The sequence below is a fragment of the Lathamus discolor genome, chromosome 24 (genome assembly GCF_037157495.1).
Source record: "Lathamus discolor isolate bLatDis1 chromosome 24, bLatDis1.hap1, whole genome shotgun sequence".
Taxonomy (NCBI): domain Eukaryota; kingdom Metazoa; phylum Chordata; class Aves; order Psittaciformes; family Psittacidae; genus Lathamus; species Lathamus discolor.
In genome coordinates, this window is record NC_088907.1 from 955,317 (window position 1) to 971,810 (window position 16,494).

Genomic DNA, 16,494 nt, shown 5'->3' on the forward strand with positions numbered 1-16,494 from the left:
GCTCCAACACACGTGTCCGGGAGGAGCCGAGGGCAGAACCGGTTGTGCTGGCCCGGCTTAGCTGCAGCGGGGACGCCGTGGGCGCGGAGCCCAGCGCTGGGCACAGCCCTGGGTGGTGGTGATGCAGAAACAGGACCCGAGAGGGGACGAGGGTGCCCCTGGTGTCACCACCGCACGTGGCCGTGCCAGCTCCATCCCGGTTAAACATCACCAGGATGCAGGTGGGGAAACTCAGGCAGCAGCAATGAGGCGGGCGGGAGCCCTGGCCCCATCCCAGCCCCGCGCTGGCTCAGGATGGAGCCAGCTCGAGGTCACAGAGGGGAACTGCGGTAACCACCTGCCAATCACCGCAATGGCACTAATTAGCAGTTGGCAGGGCTCCCATCCGCTGTAATTAGCGATAACGAGGATTTATCTCTAGGCCAGATCCAGCGGAGCGGGGAAGGAGCTGCGTGCCCTGAGCCTGGCAGGGCCCCCGTGGCACAGAGCCCCGTGTGCCGCAGCCTGCGCCATGCCCTTGGTCCTGATGGATGATGAGCCACAGGCCTTCAACCACTCGGGTTTATTTAAAACCCCAGGTGGGGAGGGAAAAGGCAGCGGGGAACAAGGGGCAATTGCATATAAAAACAACCCAGGATGCCCTCAGCACCCTCCCAGCCTGACCCAGGCACCGAGGGGCACCCCGGCTGTGGGGAGCAGCTCCCCACTGACAAAAAGCCACAGTGCAAATGCACCCTGAGACCCGTATGAAGATGAAGAGGCAGGAAAGTGCCTGGGGGGGACTCTCCAGCCACTGCTTTGCCTTCATGTCATTGGTGTTAGAAGAGTTTCTGCATGGAGCAGCGGCATCCTTGGCTGCTCTGTTGCCCAGCTCTGGGGCTCCGCTCCAGGCTGTGGCAGCGCTGGTGGCATCAGCAGGAGCTGGTCTGGAGGTTGGCCTCATTGAGCAGCGAGGCGATGGAGGAGGGCCCGTAGGCGCTGTCGAACTCCTCATCCGAGCTGAGCTGGTCGTCTTGCAGGGAGGAATCAGCGGCCGAGCGGGCGGCTTTGCGCCTGGGGATGGAGAAAAGGGCTGAGCCCCAGCCTGGGGCCAGGGCTGGGACCCCCCTCCAGCATCACAGCCCCTACCAAGCCTCCTTCTCCAGCGTCTTGATGCGGTTCTGGAGCTGCTCATTGAGCTCATGCTGCTCCTCCAGCTCCCGCTGCACCTTCTTGCGCGCTCCCTCCAGCCGCTCAATCTCCTCCTCTGCCTCATCTACTTGACGCTTCAGGGCCTTCACCCGCAGGCTCAGCTGCATGGAAAGGGCAATTCCCATGGGATGAGGATGGCTGGTGCAGGGCAAGCACCCAAGAAGGGGTCCTGAAGCTGATGGGCACTCAAGGGCTCCCATCCGCCACTCACCTGGTCCTTCTGGTTGCTGACGTTCTGCCGCTCGTCATCGATCTGGATGGTCAGCTCCTTCACCTTCCTCTCCAGCTTGCGGTTGGAGGACAGCAGGACGCTCTTCTCCCTGCGGGGAGGCAGTGGGTGGGGAGGGCACCCACTGATGGCAAGGACCCCCCCCGAGGCTGAGGTCTCCATGGCCAGTACCTCTCCTCCGCTTGCAGCTTGTCCTGCAGCTCCTCCACCTGGGCCTCCAAATGTGAGATGTTGCTGCTGGGCTTCTGCAGCCCCTCCGAGCTGGCCAGGCGGCTCTTCAGCTCCTTGTTCTGCAGGAGAAACCCCCCCAGAGCCGTCCCCATCAGGGAATGGGAATGATGGGACCAGGGAGGATGGGGTGGGCTGTATCCAGGGCAGGTGGAGGACAGGGAAAACAGCAGGAAAAGCTCCTTGGGATCACAGCCCCTTTCTCAGAGATGCTCTAGGGAGGAGCGGAGCTGGATGGAGGAGCTCTGCCCTGCATCCCTGCAGGGTCCCTCTGCTGTCCCATGGCCCCCATGGCTTGGCCGTACCTGCCTCTCCAGTGAGACCTTGTCGCACTCCAGGTCCTGCCGGCTGGAGCGCTCCTGCAGCAGCTCTGCCCGCAGCTGCTCCATCTGGGGACAAGGACAGGGCACAGGTTGGTTCTGCCACATCCTTCAAGGCCACCGCAATTCCCCCCCAGTGCCAGCAGCGCCGCAGAGCACGGGCGGACTCATCGCACCCATTCCCACACACGCAGCTGCGATCGGCATCACCAAAAGCCCCAGCGAGAGGATTTTGGTTCCTTCCTAAATTAGTTACCACCGCTCTGGCGAACGGCCCAGGACGAGGGCTGGGATGTTCTGATGGAGGGTTTAAACTGGTTGGACTGGGATGTGGGGACCCGGCTGCGCTCCCAGCCCTGCGGGGGCAGGAATGGGTTGGATCCATTGGTGCAGCAAAACCAGAACGGCCCCAGGGGCCTCTCCCGGGTTGACCGAGGCGGAACACGCAGCTTGGTGCGTTGTTTCAAAGCGAAGGGAAGGGGAGCTCGTATGAAAACTGGCTTGAATGTTATTCGAGCGGCCCCAAGAGCCACTGTAAGCATGACCCCAGCAGCGGTTTCATGCACATCCCTGCCTCCACAGCTCATGTGCTTCAGACACATCCAAGACTCACAGGAAGACTCCCCTGGGATGTGCCCCTCTTTCAGATGGGAAAAAAAATGGGAAACCCACCCATCTACCAGCTTGCCATAGCGTAGGGGGTGGGAATCCCCTCCCAGCCCCAGGCAGTGTGGGACAGGAGGGGGATAGACTGGAAGCGCAGGAGCTGCCGGTTCTGGGATCCAGGCAAATCCCGGTGCCACGGCTCCGGGAGCCACTCAGAGCTCCAGCACCGGCTCTGGCTCCGAGGGCAATAGGCGGGGGGGTTAAGAGGAAGGCACCGCGTGAGCTTCCTGCGCAAACACCGAGCCTCCCGCCCAGCTCTGGGCATCGCTGCCTTGTGCCAAGCTCCTGTCATTTCCGCTCACGCCCGAACCAGCTTTTCTGACACCGTCACCTCGGTTGTATTCGGGGACAGGCTCCTTGCTAATGACTCATTAATGGGGGTTTAACTCTGGTGACCACTCATGTCCGGTGCTGTTGTGCCAGCGGCTCTGCCACTGCACCAGCTGGGATCGGGGTGGCATCGTCTGCCCTACCTGGTCTCTGCTCCGGTTGACCCTCTCTGTCAGCAGCTCCACTGTGCTCCGCTCCTCATCCAGCTCCACCTCCAGGCGCTTGGACTTTTCCTGCGAGGAGATGGGAGCAGAGGAATCAGTGGGGCCTCGGGGTCCCTGCAGGCTCAGGCCAGCGCTGGGAATGCTGGAGGAAGGGGCTTTGCTCTGACAATGCTTCCAGTCCAACAGAGCCCAACTGGCCCGGGAGGCTCCAACAGCCCTGGAGGCAGGGTAAGGCGGATACTCGGACATCAGACAGGATAAGGTGGATACTCGGACATTAGACAGGGTAAGGCGGATACTTGGACATCAGACACGGCAGCTTGATGCTGTGCGGACCCCTGCGCACCCATCACCCCGCAGCTCGGGAGCTACCCGCAAAACAACCTCCTGCGGTGAGCGGAGCCGCAGGGAAGCACCGGATAGAGCCCGATCATGATCAACATCGACAGGAGCGCTGCCGGCTGCGGATGAGCCCCTTGCAGCGGCCGAGGGATGCGTGGGCCAGCTCTGCCCACTGCTGTCAGCGCTGAGCACTGCAGCGCCGGGGGGAGCCGCTGAGCGCTGCTCCCCACCTCCAGCGCCTTGACGTGCCGGGAGCGATCGTCCTGCGAGCGCCTCTTGGACTCCATCTCCTGCTCGAGGTTGTGCAGGCGCTGGAGCAGCACCTCCTTGTCCAGCACCACGCTCTCCCGCTCGGCCTGGCTGTCCTGCAGCGCCTGCTTCAGCCGGGCAACCTGGGGGGAAGAGGGGCCCCCATCTGAGGTGTCCTCAAGCTGCCCCCCGAGGGATGGAGAGGATGGTGCGGGGGCTCACAAGGCACCAGCCCTCGCCCATACCTCGTCCTGCAGCCGCCCCATGTTGAACTGCATCTTCTCCACCTCGGCGCCCCGATCCTTGGCTTGTTTTTGGGAGTCGGTGATCTCCTTCCGTGACTTCTCCTTGAACTCCTCCAGCTGTGACTTGAGCACAGTCAGCGAGCTCTGCGACTCCGCCGTCATCTGCTCCAGCTGCGGCAGAGCGGGGACAGCTCAGGAGCTGGGGACCAGCCTCTGCACCCATCCTGAGCTGACGGGACTTGAGGTGGGAGAAGATCCCTGTGGGCATGGGGCTGGGGGGACATTTCTGCCCCACAGGCTCATGGTAAGGGGTGCAAGCCCTGCAGAGCAGCCCAGAGGACCCCAGGCTCTCAGCGGGCACTGGCTTTTTGCAGAAGCTGCTTGGGAATGAGTAGGAGACAACAGGGCCCTGGGACAGCAGGGGATGCTGATCCCTGGGGACAGCGTGGTGTTACGGAGCCTCCTGGGACATCTGACAAGGATTGGTCCCATCTGGCTCCATGGGGAAACCAGATCCATGCCCAAAGTCCCAGATCCCTCCCCTAACCCAGCAGGGGCACCTCCGAGATCCTGACCCACGGCACAGGGGCCGGGTGTCGCGGCACACGATGCCCCATGGAACGGGGGTCCTGGGGGTGTGAGCAGCCCCGGAGGCACCAACCTCTTTGTTCAGCTTCTCCGTGGTGCGGTCGAGCAGACGCTTCTGCTCCTCCAGCTCGCTCTTGGCGCGCTTGAGCTGCTCCTTCTGCCGCTGCTCGTCCTGGTAGGATGCGCTCAGCTCCTGGTGCTCCTGCGCCAGCCGGGCCAGGCTCCGCTGTGCCTCCTCCAGGCGGGTCTCCAGTGACCGCTTGGCCATCAGCAGCTCCTGCTCCCGCTCTGAGGCCTCACCCAGTGAATCCTCCATCTGCCTGCGCTCTGCCTGCGAGGAGAGAGCTCGCCAGGCTCCTTCCTGTGCACAGGAACAGCGCGGGGCAGCTCAGGAATGGCTGCAGCCCCAGTACCTCCAGTTTGGTGACCTTCTCCTTGAGCCGTGTCTGGGAGCCCTCCCAGTTCTCGCCCATGCGTTCATACTCCTTCAGCTGCGACTCCATCCCAAGGACCTTCCTCCTCAGGTCATCGTTCTGCTCCTGCACCTCCCGCAGGGTGGACTCCACCATCTTCCTTGCCTGCTCCAGCTCCTCCCGCGTGCTCTCCAGGGATGCCTTTGCCTGCAATGCAGCCACGGTGTGCGGTGGAGCAGGGCCCAGGTGCTGAGCCAGGGGGTCTTAGGGGACAATTTGGGTTCACTTCCACTGGAAGGAGCCCCCGCTGCGTGCACTGGGGGCTGCGGGTTTGCCGTGGCTTACAGGAAGGTGCGAGGAGCATCCCACAGCCACGATCACCCCTTGGCTCATGGCTGAGTGAGGACAAAGCCCTTCCTGCAGCGCTCACCTTGGTGGCCTCATCCCGCTCCTCCTGGAGCTGCCGCAGGTCTCTGCGGTACCGCTCGAGCTCCCCATCGCGGCTGGTGGCCTCCTCCCGCATGGTGCCCTTCAGCACCGCCAGCTCCTGCTCCCGCTGCCGCAGCAGCTCCTCCTGGCTCTGCTTCTCCGCCGCCAGCTCCCGCTGCGCCTCCCGCGCCTGCCGCAGCTCCTGGCACAGAGGAGAAGGGCAATCGGGGCCGTTGGCGCTGGGTGCAGGCCCCGGTGCCTCCTCCCTCGGCACCCACCTTCCGGAGCGCCTCCAGCGCACTGGGATCCACCGCGCTGCTCCGCGCCTGCTCCGCGTCCTCCCGGGCGGCCGCCAAGCGCTCCCGCAGCTCCCGCAGCTCCTCCTCAAACTCCTCCCGCTCCAGCTTCACCTGCAGCAGCCTGGAGAGGGGCAGGAGGAGGCCATGGCCACCCAACCCCAGCCCCGTGCCCTCCTGTCCCATGCCCCTGTTCCCAGGTCCCAGCGTGCCTGGAGAGCAGCACCTGGCTTGGACATCGCCTTTCTCACCACATGCCCAGGGAGGAGGAGGAGAACCAGCCCTGTCCCAGCTCCCAACCCGTTTTAATGGGGTCTGAAGCAAAGATCCTGATGGTGGTGAGTGGCCGGACCTCCGCAAAAGCTGTTTACAGCAGCCACAGCCTCAGCACTTACTCCTGCTTGGCGCTGCGGAGCTCGTCCTTGTTCTTCTGGAACATGTCCCGCCAGTGCCCTGTCTCCTCCGCGCTCTCCTCCAGCTCCCGCTGCAGGTTCCTCACCACGGTGTTGATCTTCTGCCTCTCAGACTCCAGGTTGGCCTGATCCTGGATTGAAGCATTGAGCACACTCACCCCCAGAGCAGCATCCTCATGGGATGCTCCAGTGATGCTGAGAAGATGGGGGCATGAGATGCCAGAGCTGGCGCAGAGGGATGCTCCAACGGGGCGAGTTTGGGGCAGGACACAAACCCCATTTCCAGCTCAGGACCATTTAAAAGGGGCGTTCAAAGTCACCAAGTCCCTGTCCCTGTGGCTCGGCGCTGCCGGACCTGTGAGATGTCCTCCATGCTGCGCCGCAGCTGGTCCATGTCGCTCTGGTACTGCTGCCGGACGCGGTCCAGCTCCTTGTCGTGACTGGCCACCTCCTCCTTGAGGGCTCCCTTCAGCGCCGTCAGCTCCCGCTCCCGCAGCCGCAGCTGCTCCTCCTGCCGCTGCTTGGAGCTCAGGGCCTCCTCCAGCTCCTCCCTGGTCTCCAGCAGCTCCTGGCAAAGGTGACAGCGGGGCTGGGGGGGGCAGCGAAGCGGCACAAGGGGATGCTCACGCCCCAGCGCTGCCATCGCAGTACCTTGTACAGCGCTTCGGTGGCCGGGGCCGCGCCGGAGCCCTTGCGCAAGCGGTCGAGCTCCCGGGTCGTGGCCAGCAGCCGCTCCTCGCAGTCGCCCAGCTCAGCCTCCGCCTGCTCCTTGGCTGTTTTCACCTCGCTTAGCCTGGAGGGCAGCGCAGGCCCTTCACAGCCCGGCAGGGAACTGCTCTCCCCTTGACACCGGGCCCCTCTGTACCCCAAAGGGGCTGCAGCACCCACCCGTGAGCTTGTCCCAGCGTGTCAAAGGGGACGGGGACAGCAGTGGTGGCAGTCCTGGGACATCTCCGAACCTCCCGTCCCTCCACCAGCATCCCCACGCCCTGTGCATCCCCAGCCCTGGGGCGCTGCGGAAGCCGCTCTTACTCTTGCAAACTCCTCTGCAGCTCCTGGGTTTTCTTCTCCAGGGCCGCCCGCAGGCGCTGGATCTCCCCTTCAGCCTCCTGCGACCGAGCGGGACCGCCCCGCGCCGGCTCCCGGGACAGCTCCAGCTTCTGGCGGAGCTGCAGGAGGGCGGACACCGGTTATGGCCCCCCCCGGGGCTGCAGCGACGCTCCCTGTCCCCCCCCCCGGCCGCAGCATCTCCCCCAGCACCCTGAGATACCCCAGTGGGGTCTAAATCAGATCAGGAGGAGTTTTGGTCTCCCCTGGGCACCAAAGCCCAAGTGAAAGGGGCTTGGAGCAGGGACCCATTGCACTCCCCCCGCCAGGATGCGAGCTGCAGCCCCGTGTCCCCAGGCCTCCCAGCGTTCTGCCTGGCTTCACCTTGGTTTCCTCGTCGAGCTTCTCCTGCAGCTCCTCCACCTTCCTGGCCAAGTCTCTGTGCAGGGGCTGTGAACAGGCCTCGTCCTTTGCAGGTGCCTGGAGAGACACCCCCCCCCCCCCCCGGGCTCATTCAGTGGGTTTGGGGTGCTCCAACCCCTCGGGGCCACCGCTCGGTCCCCAACCACCTCCTGCCGGGTCCTGTCCCCGGCACATTGAGATGCAGCCCCAGGAGGGTGGGAGACCCCGGGCGGGCTTGGGGACTGCTCTCCCCTGTGAGCAGGGAGCAGCACAGGGACGGTCCCAGCTCACCGCCAGCTCCTGCATCTTCTCAAGCAGCCGGGCAGTTTTCCTCTTGAGGGAGATCTCGCTCTCACTGCTCCTGTGGGTGTCAGAGTGGGGGGAAGAGGTTGTGGAAGGGAGGAGGGAGCAGGGGACATCCCCAGCGCTCCCCCAAAATCCTGAGCACCAACTGGCTGCGGCGGCATCCGGCTCCCAAACCACCCCCAGCATCCCAGCCGCAGCTCACTGGGGCTTTGGAAAGGGGGCTCTGAGCAATGGGGGCACTCGGGTGGGCTTTGGGGGCTCACCCCTCCTTCAAGATGCTGTAGATGAGCTCCTTGGGGTACTCGCTGCTGCCGGGCTGGGCGACCTCTCGCTGGTCCCGCAGCAGGTCTGGGGTGGATTTGAGCTGCCGTGAGGGATGAAAAGGCTCAGCTCTGGCCAGGACACGAGCCCCCCCCCCCCCCCCCCCCCCAGCCCCCTAAGTCCTGCTGCTCCGGAGGATGCTGGTGCTCGCCCTGGTGCCGGTGCCTCCTCGGTTAAGGAGGTTGCTACCCTGCGATGCCAGCAGGATCCAGGCCCCCGGTACCTGCAGCTCTGCCTGGGCTTTGCTCTGCAGCCGCTCAGCCGCCGGCTCCTCCGCGCCCCGGTTCACCCGCTGGATCCTCATCCCTGCATCCTCCATCCCCCCGGCTCCGCTCGGGCGCCTCAGGCTGCCGGTGGGCGCCGAGGGCTGCGGGCGAGCGCCACCGGCCCGGCGCTGGGCGCTGCTCAGCTCCCTGGCATCCGGCACATCGCGGTGCGAGATGCGGCCGTCCAGGCTCTGCGAGCGCTTCCTCTCCTCCGAGGGGACCCGGCCCCTCCTGGCTGCGCGCCCTCGCTGCTGCTGCACCTTCCCGTCGAATTTGCTGATGAGCGAATCCACCGAGGAGAGGGGTTTGGTGTCCACGTCGCTGCTGCCGCCGGCCACCGCAACCTCCGTGTCTGAGGAAGGGTCCTTGGCCACAGCCCTCGAGCCGGAGGCTTTGCTCCGCTCCGGTGCGATGTTCAACAAGCTGCTGCTCTTGCCGTCGGCCAGAGCCCGGTGCTGCCGGGTGCCGCTGCTGCGGGGAGCGCCGGTACCGGAGGGCTCATCCGCAGCGGCCAGGAGCAGATCCCCGTGCGACTGTGTCCTCCGCAGCTCCTCCCGGGGCAGCCGCTTGCCGGGCAGAGGTTTGGGCTCCTGCCGGGGGGCCGGGGCGCCGCTCGCCTCCTCGTCCGAGGTGCTGTAGGAGGAGCCGTGCCGCGGCTGCCGCCCGCCGTAGGGGTTCTCTGGCAGCTCCGAGTCGGAGCTGATGGAGCCGGAGGGCCAGGGGCCGGCGGCGGGGGTCGGGTAGGAGCCGTCGCTCTTGATCTGCACCCCGAAGGAGTCGCTGCCCTTCTCGCCGCTGTTGAGGACCACGAAGGGCTGCCCGGCGATGCCCTGCACCCGCACGGCCACCCCGTAGGAGCCGGGCTTTGCCCGTGCCTTCGGGGGTCTCCGGGGCTCCTGCAGGTCGTTAATGAAGCGGATCTGGACGCCGTAGTCCACCGGGCTCTGCTTCTCTGCCATTGCCGCACTCGCCGGCCGCTCCATCCCCAGGGCTCAGCACCGCGGTCCTGGGAGGGGAGAGAGGGGACAGAGTTATCCTCGGATCCAAGACGGTGCTCAGCGAGTGTCTGGCAGCGCTTTCGCATGAGGACGAGTGCCAGAGGACACCGGTGCCAGCGCTGCAGCGTCCCCAGGACAGGATGGGGACAAGGTTTGCTGTGCCAGCCGCTCGCGGGGGGACGCTGGGGAGGGCAGGGAGAGCAAACCCCCCCCCCCCCCTCCCCACACACACGCAGCATCGGCGGCCGGACCCTCACCACGCGCTGCTGCTCGCCCGCAGGAGCCCGGGGATGCGGAGGGCAGGCAGTGATCGCAGGCAGTGATCGCGGGCGGTGATCGCAGGCGGTGATCCCAGCCGGGCTCCGCAGCCGGGCTCGGCTCCCGCTGCTTCCCAGCCCCTGCGGAACGCCGCAGCCTCGCTGCAGCCGGAGCTCGGGCGTCCCTCAGCATCACCCCAGCGCCTGCGGCCGGGGCAGCCACCCGGTCCCGTGGGGAGGGGACAGATATGAGCAGTGACATATTGGGAGCAGCGTGATGTAACCCTCCCCCTCGGCCCCGGCAGCTCCCAGGGCGATGCTGACCAGCAGGAGACCGGCAGGAGCAGAGGATGCGGGGGGATGAGCTCCTCTATAGGCACCTGGGAGGGGTTAAATGATGGAAAAGCCCCAGATCGGCCCCTAAACTCTGCAGCATCGCCCCGAGCACCAGGAGCAGCAGCAGCAGCTCCTTCCTCTGCTGTAAATAAACTGGGAGCAACACGAGGTACTGAGCTCCCAGCTTGCGCCCAGGAGGGCGTCCTAGAGGGACCCCGGGACACGAAGTGACCCCGAGCCAGGGAGGGAGATGCTTAAACACGTCCTGCACTTGGAGAAAAAGCACCGAAGCAAACCCAAAGCCCCAGGCTTCCAGCTCAGCTCCACACATCGCCCCCAAAAGCTGCCCAGCCCACAGCAGGAAGCAGGCAGGGATGGAGCTCGAATGAGGACGGAGCAGCGGGATGCCGGGCACACCTGGGCTCTCTCACATCGGCCATGAGCCCAAATCTCTCGTGCCCACCCCAGGGAAGAAGCCGGAGCCCCAGTGCCGTGGGACGCAGCTTCCTGCTTGGGGGACAAGAGGCACTGGGGATGCGGGGCCCGGGGCAGCAGCGGGTGCAGCACAGGAAGGACGGGCATTTGCTTCCCCGGCCCTGCCAGCTCCCCACCGCCGCCGTCTGCTCCCGTGCCCCGGCCAAGCTCAGCAGGGGCAGCTCCTGCGGCTCCTCCATTTGCCAGAGTCACCTCGGGGTCTCCTGCATCCCTCCCCAGAGCCGGCAGCGAGGGCAGCGCAGGCAGGGACCAGCTCCTCGCTTCAGAGGCAACGGAGCCCAGGGGAGAGCGCAGGGGACAGGATAAGAGCCCGCTCTGTGAGTTCATTATCCCTGCCCGGTGCTAACGAGATCAGCCACAGACACCAGCCTCTAAACACCCCCTGACCCTGCAGCGAGAGCCCCTGACGCAAATCCCATCAGTGCTGTCCCCTCCGAGCGTGGGGATGGGGGTCTGGGAGGAGCAGGACAGCACCAACCTGCAGCGGGGAACTGAGCAGAGGGAATCGGCTTCGGCAGCAGGATTCGGAATGTTCCACGGCTGCTGTGTCCAAAGTGCAGCGGGTGAGGAGGGAGAGGGCTCAGCCCCGCCGCTATCGGGGTGGGAACCAGGAGCCCTGGGCGCAGCACCCGTCTGGAGAAGACCTTTGGATGGGTGGCAGGGCGGCGCAGCCCCACGGCACCACAACAGCACCACAACAGCGCAGCATCGCATCGGCACCACCGGCAAAGGGCACGGCTCAGCCCCAGCGCCCGCCCTGGCACGGTCGGGAAGCAGGTGGCGAGTAACCACAGCGCCGGATGCGGCCGGGGACGTCGCTGGGCTCAAACCCAACCGGCACAGCCCGGCCCACAGAGAGCAGGATTTGCACCGGCTCGAGGTGCGGCTCCGCTCCTGGCTTTGGGGAGCTCTGGCAGCATTTGGGGAGCTGGGAGGAGGCAGGTGAGCCAGGCCCGGCTGGTCAGCAGCCAGGAATGCCTCCCTCCTTCTGGAAGGGCTCCAGCTTGCAGATAAAGGGCCGAAGCCAGATCACATTCCTGTGTGGGAGAGCAACACCCAGCCCCAGGCTGGAAACACAGCCCCGGAAGGGGGTTTCACTGGAAACCACAGGGAAGGAGCCTGGAAGCAGGCAGGATGGAGAATCAGGGTTAAGAGTAGGCTGGTTATTGCCCCCAGGGCCTGGGCCGCGCTCAAACGCACCTTCCCCTGCCCTGGGTCAGGCTGGCAGTGGCAGCAGCACCGAGCCGCGGGGGTCCCGCACCCAGCCAAGGCAGCACCAGAGCCGGCAGGGACCTGACCCGCGGGAGGGGTCCCTGTGGTGGTCACGCAGCTCCAGCATCACGCTGCGGGCCGGCAGTGCCGCGATGGCCGGCGGCCAGCTCGGCTCGCCCGGGGCCGCGGTACAATGGGCCCTTTGTGCCGCCGACGTTAACCCAGAAAGTTGTTTTGCAATGAGCAGGCGGTGCTGGAAACGCTCCTACGCTGAGCGGGGCTCTGCCCGGCTCCGCTCCCTGCCAGCGCCTCAACCGGGGGAAGAGCCGCCGGGTCAGACCCAGCTCCTCCATCAGCCGCGCTGGTTTTGGCTCATGGCGCAGCTCAGTTGGGTTTCGCCCCAGCTCTGCCCCATCGCAGCGCTGCTTGCTCAGCCCTGGCCAAAGTCCGGGGCTGGTCTCCGGTGCAGGCAGCGCACCCGTACCTGCACCCTGCCCATCACCGGCACGGACCGGCTGTTCCTGCTCCCTTGCAAACTCCGGAGCCCGAAACCCCGAGAAGTCCTTGGCCGAGCACGTGAGCCGCGTCCGGGCCGGGGGAACCCGAAACCAGGGCACCGGTGTCATGCAACAGGGACCGGCTCATGTCAGCACCGTGCCGATGCCGGCGCCTGGAAGAGGGATGTCCAGGGGGAGATGAGAGTCCCTCTGCAGGGGATGGCCCCTGGGGCTCCCACCGGAGCTGATAAGAACCGAATTCCATCGCACTTCAACCCAGCCCAGCCGCAGGCAGAGCCCTCGGGTTAATCATCAACCCAGATACTGGAAAATCCTGTTCCCTGCCGCTCCCAGGGCCGGGTTTCGGAAACCAAAAAGCCTCGTCCCCTCCTGCGGGACCCAGCGCCCCGGGTCAGACCCAGAACCACCACCACACCTAGTGCGGTGCTCCATGACCACCGACATGGCACAAGCCACACCGTAACGTGTCCACCCCAGCACCAGCCCCATTGGTTTAGTGGTTTCTAAGCAAATTGTGTTTGAAACCAGGATTATTTTTGACCCAGAGGCTCACGAGGATAAGTATTTCCCAGGGGGACACTGTCGGGGAGCAGGGAGGAGCCCCACGGGCATAGCATGGATCTGTGCTGCAGGGCTCGGATGCTCTGGTTTCACCCCACACTGTGCACATCCCGGTCTCCTTGTGTGTTCCAGACCCAGCTCCAGCATCCCGCTATCCCTCGGGCACCCCAAAACCACCACCCGAGGGGCGGCCCCCTCAGAGGTGATGCTGCAGCTCCCACCCAAGGCAGAAGATGCTTGAGGGGAAGACGCTACAAGTACCACAGCCACGACGCAGTGGGCGAGGGGCTCCAGCAGCAAACGGCACCTTATCTCCTCGGATGGAGATGGAAGCGCAGCTCGACTGCAAACCAGCTCGACTGGTCAGAGAGCAAAGGCAGCCCGGAGCAAGCCGCAAACACCCTCCCAAACAAAAGCCTGTAACAGGGGACAGAGCACGGGGAGCGGGCAGCGATCCCTGGTGCATCAGGACCTCGAGAGCCAAGGAGTCAGTCAGATGGCAGCAGGGACGACACCCAAGCCCTGGATTTTTCTGTCTTATTTAAACAGGCTGCTAAAAATACAGCCCTGGGAGCGCAGCGAAGTAGGGCAGCTCCCGGCATTAAAGTTTCAGGAGGTGCCACGTTACGGAGGGGCTGAGCCCGGCCCGCAGCAGCCACTGCGCTGCCGCTGCTTCCCTGATCCTGCCGGGTCCAAGAGGCTTTACCCCGCTCCAGGCACTCACCCTCCTGCCCCTCCGCCAAGGCAGAGGTTCGTTTTCTCTCCACTAAGGAGGAGGCGGCGGCGGCCCGATGGAGGGATGCTACGGGCCCTCTCCTCGAAGGACAAGGGCACCTGCAGACACAACTTCCAAAGGGGAATGCAAATCCCTTATGGAAGGGGCAATCTCCATAGGGGGCAGGTAAAGGCAGGTCCCATCAGGGCTATAGGGGACAACAGATCCCTGATGGAGGTAGCTGGTAGAATAGGGACAACCCAGGTCCCTCGCCTGCCTGGGGCTCCCTATAGGATCTGCTGTAGGGCAGGCGACACCCCTATGGGGACTGCAATAGGACGGAGCACAAACCAAGCACAAGGGGCCCCACAGTGCCAGCTCCTATAGGAGCTTCTAAAGGGCAAGGCTCACCCTCAGATGAAAGCCCCCGCAGGCCCTGCCCCTATAGGATCTCCCATAGGGCAGAGCACAGCTCCAGTCCCATCCCTTATGGGCAGGACAGTGCCGAGGACAGCAGCCCCCGGGGTCCAGCCCCGACAGCCCCTGCCATGGGGCAGGGCACATCGCGGGCAGGGCAGCCCCGACCCTCGCTGCCCCGTGGGGCAGGACCCGGGCACCCCGAACCCCGCACTCACCGCCCGCCGCCGCCGCTCCCGGCGCTGCCCACCGCAACCTGTTACCTTCGCCCAGGCCCCGCCCCCGAGCGCGCCCATTGGCCAGCGCCGCGGCAGGCCCCGCCCCGGAGCGGAGTGAGACACGCCTACAGCCCCGCCCCAGGAGGGCGGTCACGTGGTCACCCGGCGCCGCCAACAGGGCGCCGCCATCTTGCTGAGGGAGCGGCACCGTCGCCGTCCGCAACCTCCGCGCTCGCCCCCGGGAGGGCCCCGCGGCCCCGGTGCTTCGGGAGCGGCGGCGGGACCCGGGGGCCTGCGGCGGGGAGCGGGGCCAGGCCCTGGGGGGGGGTTGTGTGTGGAACCGCAGCGCGCTCGGGAGACTTCCGCCACTCACAAGATGGCGCCTGGACCCCGCCCCCTCCCTCACGGCTGCGACCCCGCCCAACCGACGGCGGCCGGGAGGGGCCGCGCTTCCTCGGCGCGTGCGCAGCGCGGGCCGCACCGTCACCAAGATGGAGGCCGGGACCGCACGGATGCCGCCGCCGCCGCCGCCGTTCTGGGCCGGGGGCCCGGCCCCGGGGCAAGCGCACGACCCCTGCGCGCCCGGCCCCGCCGCGGGCGTCCTGCCCCTCACCCGCACCCTGTGAGCGCAGCGGGGGCGGGGGCTCCGCGGGCTGGGGGGGGCGGGGGTGGGGGGGGGCCGGAACCGGGTCCCCGCGGTCGCGCTGACGGTTGGGTCTCCAGGAGCCCGATGGTGACCGGGACCTCTGTGCTGGGGGCGAAGTTCGACGGGGGGGTGATCATCGCCGCCGACATGATGGGCTCCTACGGCTCCCTCGCCCGGTTCCGCGGCATCTCCCGGCTGCTGAAGGTGAACGACACCACCATGCTGGGAGCCTCGGGCGACTACGCCGACTTCCAGTACCTGGCGCAGGTCATCGACCAGATGGTGTGAGTGCCCCCGGGCACTGGTGCGGGCCGCGGGCCGCTTCCCTGCCGGCTTCCGACGGGCTGAAACGGGGTTAAATGCGTGCGCGGAGCAGGGGTGAAACGGAGCTGGAATCCCCGCGGTGCCGGTGTCCGCTCCAGCTCCCTGCTGAGCGCGGCGGGGGGCCGGTTTGGGTGATTCCGTGTGGCCCTTGGCTGGTTCACCCCGTGTAAGGTCCTGGCTGGAAGCAGCCTGTGGGGAGCTCGCGGGAGGGTTCCTGTGTCCGGGTGGTTTCCGGCTTTACTTGGGTGGAATCCCCATCTCGATCAGGATCGATGAGGAGCTGCTGGGAGACGGTCACAGCTACAGCCCGAAAGCCATTCATTCCTGGCTGACAAGAGTCATGTACAACCGGAGGTCCAAGATCAATCCGCTCTGGAACACCGTTGTCATCGGAGGCTTCTACAACGGCGAGAGGTGAGCGATGCTCCTGCGCGTCCTTCCCCGGGGCTCTGGCTGGGAGCTGAGTCCGTCCTGGACGCAGCCACCACGCTCACAGCTCTCTCCCGTCAGCTTCCTGGGGTACGTGGACATGCTCGGCGTCGCCTACGAAGCCCCCACGCTTGCCACGGGTTACGGAGCGTACCTGGCTCAGGTAGAGTTGGCCCTCGCTTGGCTCAGCCCAGCTCTGGGCGGCAGCTGCTGAGCACGTGGGGGTTTTATTCCCTTATCCCCACAGCCACTGATGAGGGAAGTCCTGGAGAAGAAATCCAGCCTCACGCAGGAGGAGGCCCGCGACCTGATCGAGCGCTGCATGAAGATTCTGTACTACAGAGACGCTCGGTCCTTTAACAGGGTGAGTGCGTGGCCGCACGGGGCTGGGATTTGGGCACGGGATTCAGGCTTTCCTGAGAGCTGCCGATGTTTTCTGCCCTCAGTATGAAGTAGCTATTGCAACGGAGAAAGGGGTGCAGGTGGAAGGACCCCTGACCCTGGAAGCCAACTGGGACATAGCTCACCTGGTCAGGTAACGTGCCCGTGAGCGTCGGTCTGAAGTTGGCACAAAATGAATGGGATAAGGGCCTGGAATGCCTCTGCTTCAGCAGAGTCCCTTGGGAATGGGGTGCGTTTGTGGGTGCACCGAGGCTTTGCTGCCTTCGTGCTTCCCCAGAACCCGCATCACGGACTGGCAGTGCCCAAGAGAAGCAGAAGTGCCGATTGTGTTGGTGCAGCTGGTGCCACCCTGCCCTTACCAACCCCTTTCTTGCAGTGGCATCGAGTGACCCCCGGATTGCTGCCCAGGCCGCCGTGTCCACGTTACCACCCTTTGTATGTGCTGTAAATCTGTTGCTCCTTTTGAAGCTCCGATCTGGCTCGTTTTGGAAGTGAAATAAACCTGTTAAGATGAGGCTCTG

The 16,494-nt window shown here is 65.5% G+C and overlaps 2 protein-coding genes across 3 annotated transcripts; one reads left to right on the forward strand and one right to left on the reverse strand.

The window, feature by feature from the left end:
• Positions 1-547: 547 nt before the first annotated feature.
• Positions 548-14,795, reverse strand: CGN (cingulin). Of its 2 annotated transcripts, none has more exons than XM_065660378.1 (21): positions 14,173-14,795; positions 8,403-9,451; positions 8,122-8,222; positions 7,844-7,913; positions 7,535-7,630; positions 7,136-7,272; positions 6,755-6,896; positions 6,459-6,671; positions 6,086-6,234; positions 5,673-5,814; positions 5,396-5,596; positions 4,966-5,172; positions 4,626-4,883; positions 3,965-4,135; positions 3,701-3,862; positions 3,108-3,197; positions 1,954-2,037; positions 1,592-1,710; positions 1,403-1,511; positions 1,129-1,292; positions 548-1,053 (listed from the first exon to the last, which is right to left on the reverse strand). In XM_065660378.1, exons 2-21 carry the CDS (start codon positions 9,426-9,428, stop codon positions 912-914), a joined length of 3,783 nt encoding a protein of 1,260 aa, XP_065516450.1. In that variant the 5' UTR covers positions 9,429-9,451; positions 14,173-14,795; the 3' UTR covers positions 548-911. The 2 variants fall into 2 exon arrangements, with proteins under 2 accessions (XP_065516450.1, XP_065516451.1); XM_065660379.1 differs by lacking the exon at positions 14,173-14,795 and adding an exon at positions 9,701-10,657.
• Positions 14,640-16,487, forward strand: PSMB4 (proteasome 20S subunit beta 4). The gene is made up of 7 exons (XM_065660417.1): positions 14,640-14,794; positions 14,896-15,102; positions 15,410-15,556; positions 15,653-15,734; positions 15,819-15,935; positions 16,018-16,106; positions 16,350-16,487. Exons 1-7 carry the CDS (start codon positions 14,664-14,666, stop codon positions 16,360-16,362), a joined length of 786 nt encoding a protein of 261 aa, XP_065516489.1. The 5' UTR covers positions 14,640-14,663; the 3' UTR covers positions 16,363-16,487.
• Positions 16,488-16,494: the final 7 nt, after the last annotated feature.

Bases quoted from the DNA above. Each gene is read 5' to 3' on its own strand.
- CGN (XM_065660378.1), bottom strand. From the start codon at position 9,428: ATGGAGCGGCCGGCGAGTGCGGCAATGGCAGAGAAGCAGAGCCCGGTG. The intron at 8,223-8,402 runs GTACCGGGGGCC...CCCTCACGGCAG, and splicing joins AAGCCCAGGCAGAGCTGCAG to CTCAAATCCACCCCAGACCT. The intron at 3,198-3,700 runs GTGGGGAGCAGC...ATCTCCTCGCAG, and splicing joins GGCACGTCAAGGCGCTGGAG to GAAAAGTCCAAGCGCCTGGA.
- PSMB4 (XM_065660417.1), top strand. From the start codon at position 14,664: ATGGAGGCCGGGACCGCACGGATGCCGCCGCCGCCGCCGCCGTTCTGG. The intron at 15,557-15,652 runs GTGAGCGATGCT...CTCTCCCGTCAG, and splicing joins GGCTTCTACAACGGCGAGAG to CTTCCTGGGGTACGTGGACA. The intron at 15,735-15,818 runs GTAGAGTTGGCC...TTATCCCCACAG, and splicing joins ACGGAGCGTACCTGGCTCAG to CCACTGATGAGGGAAGTCCT.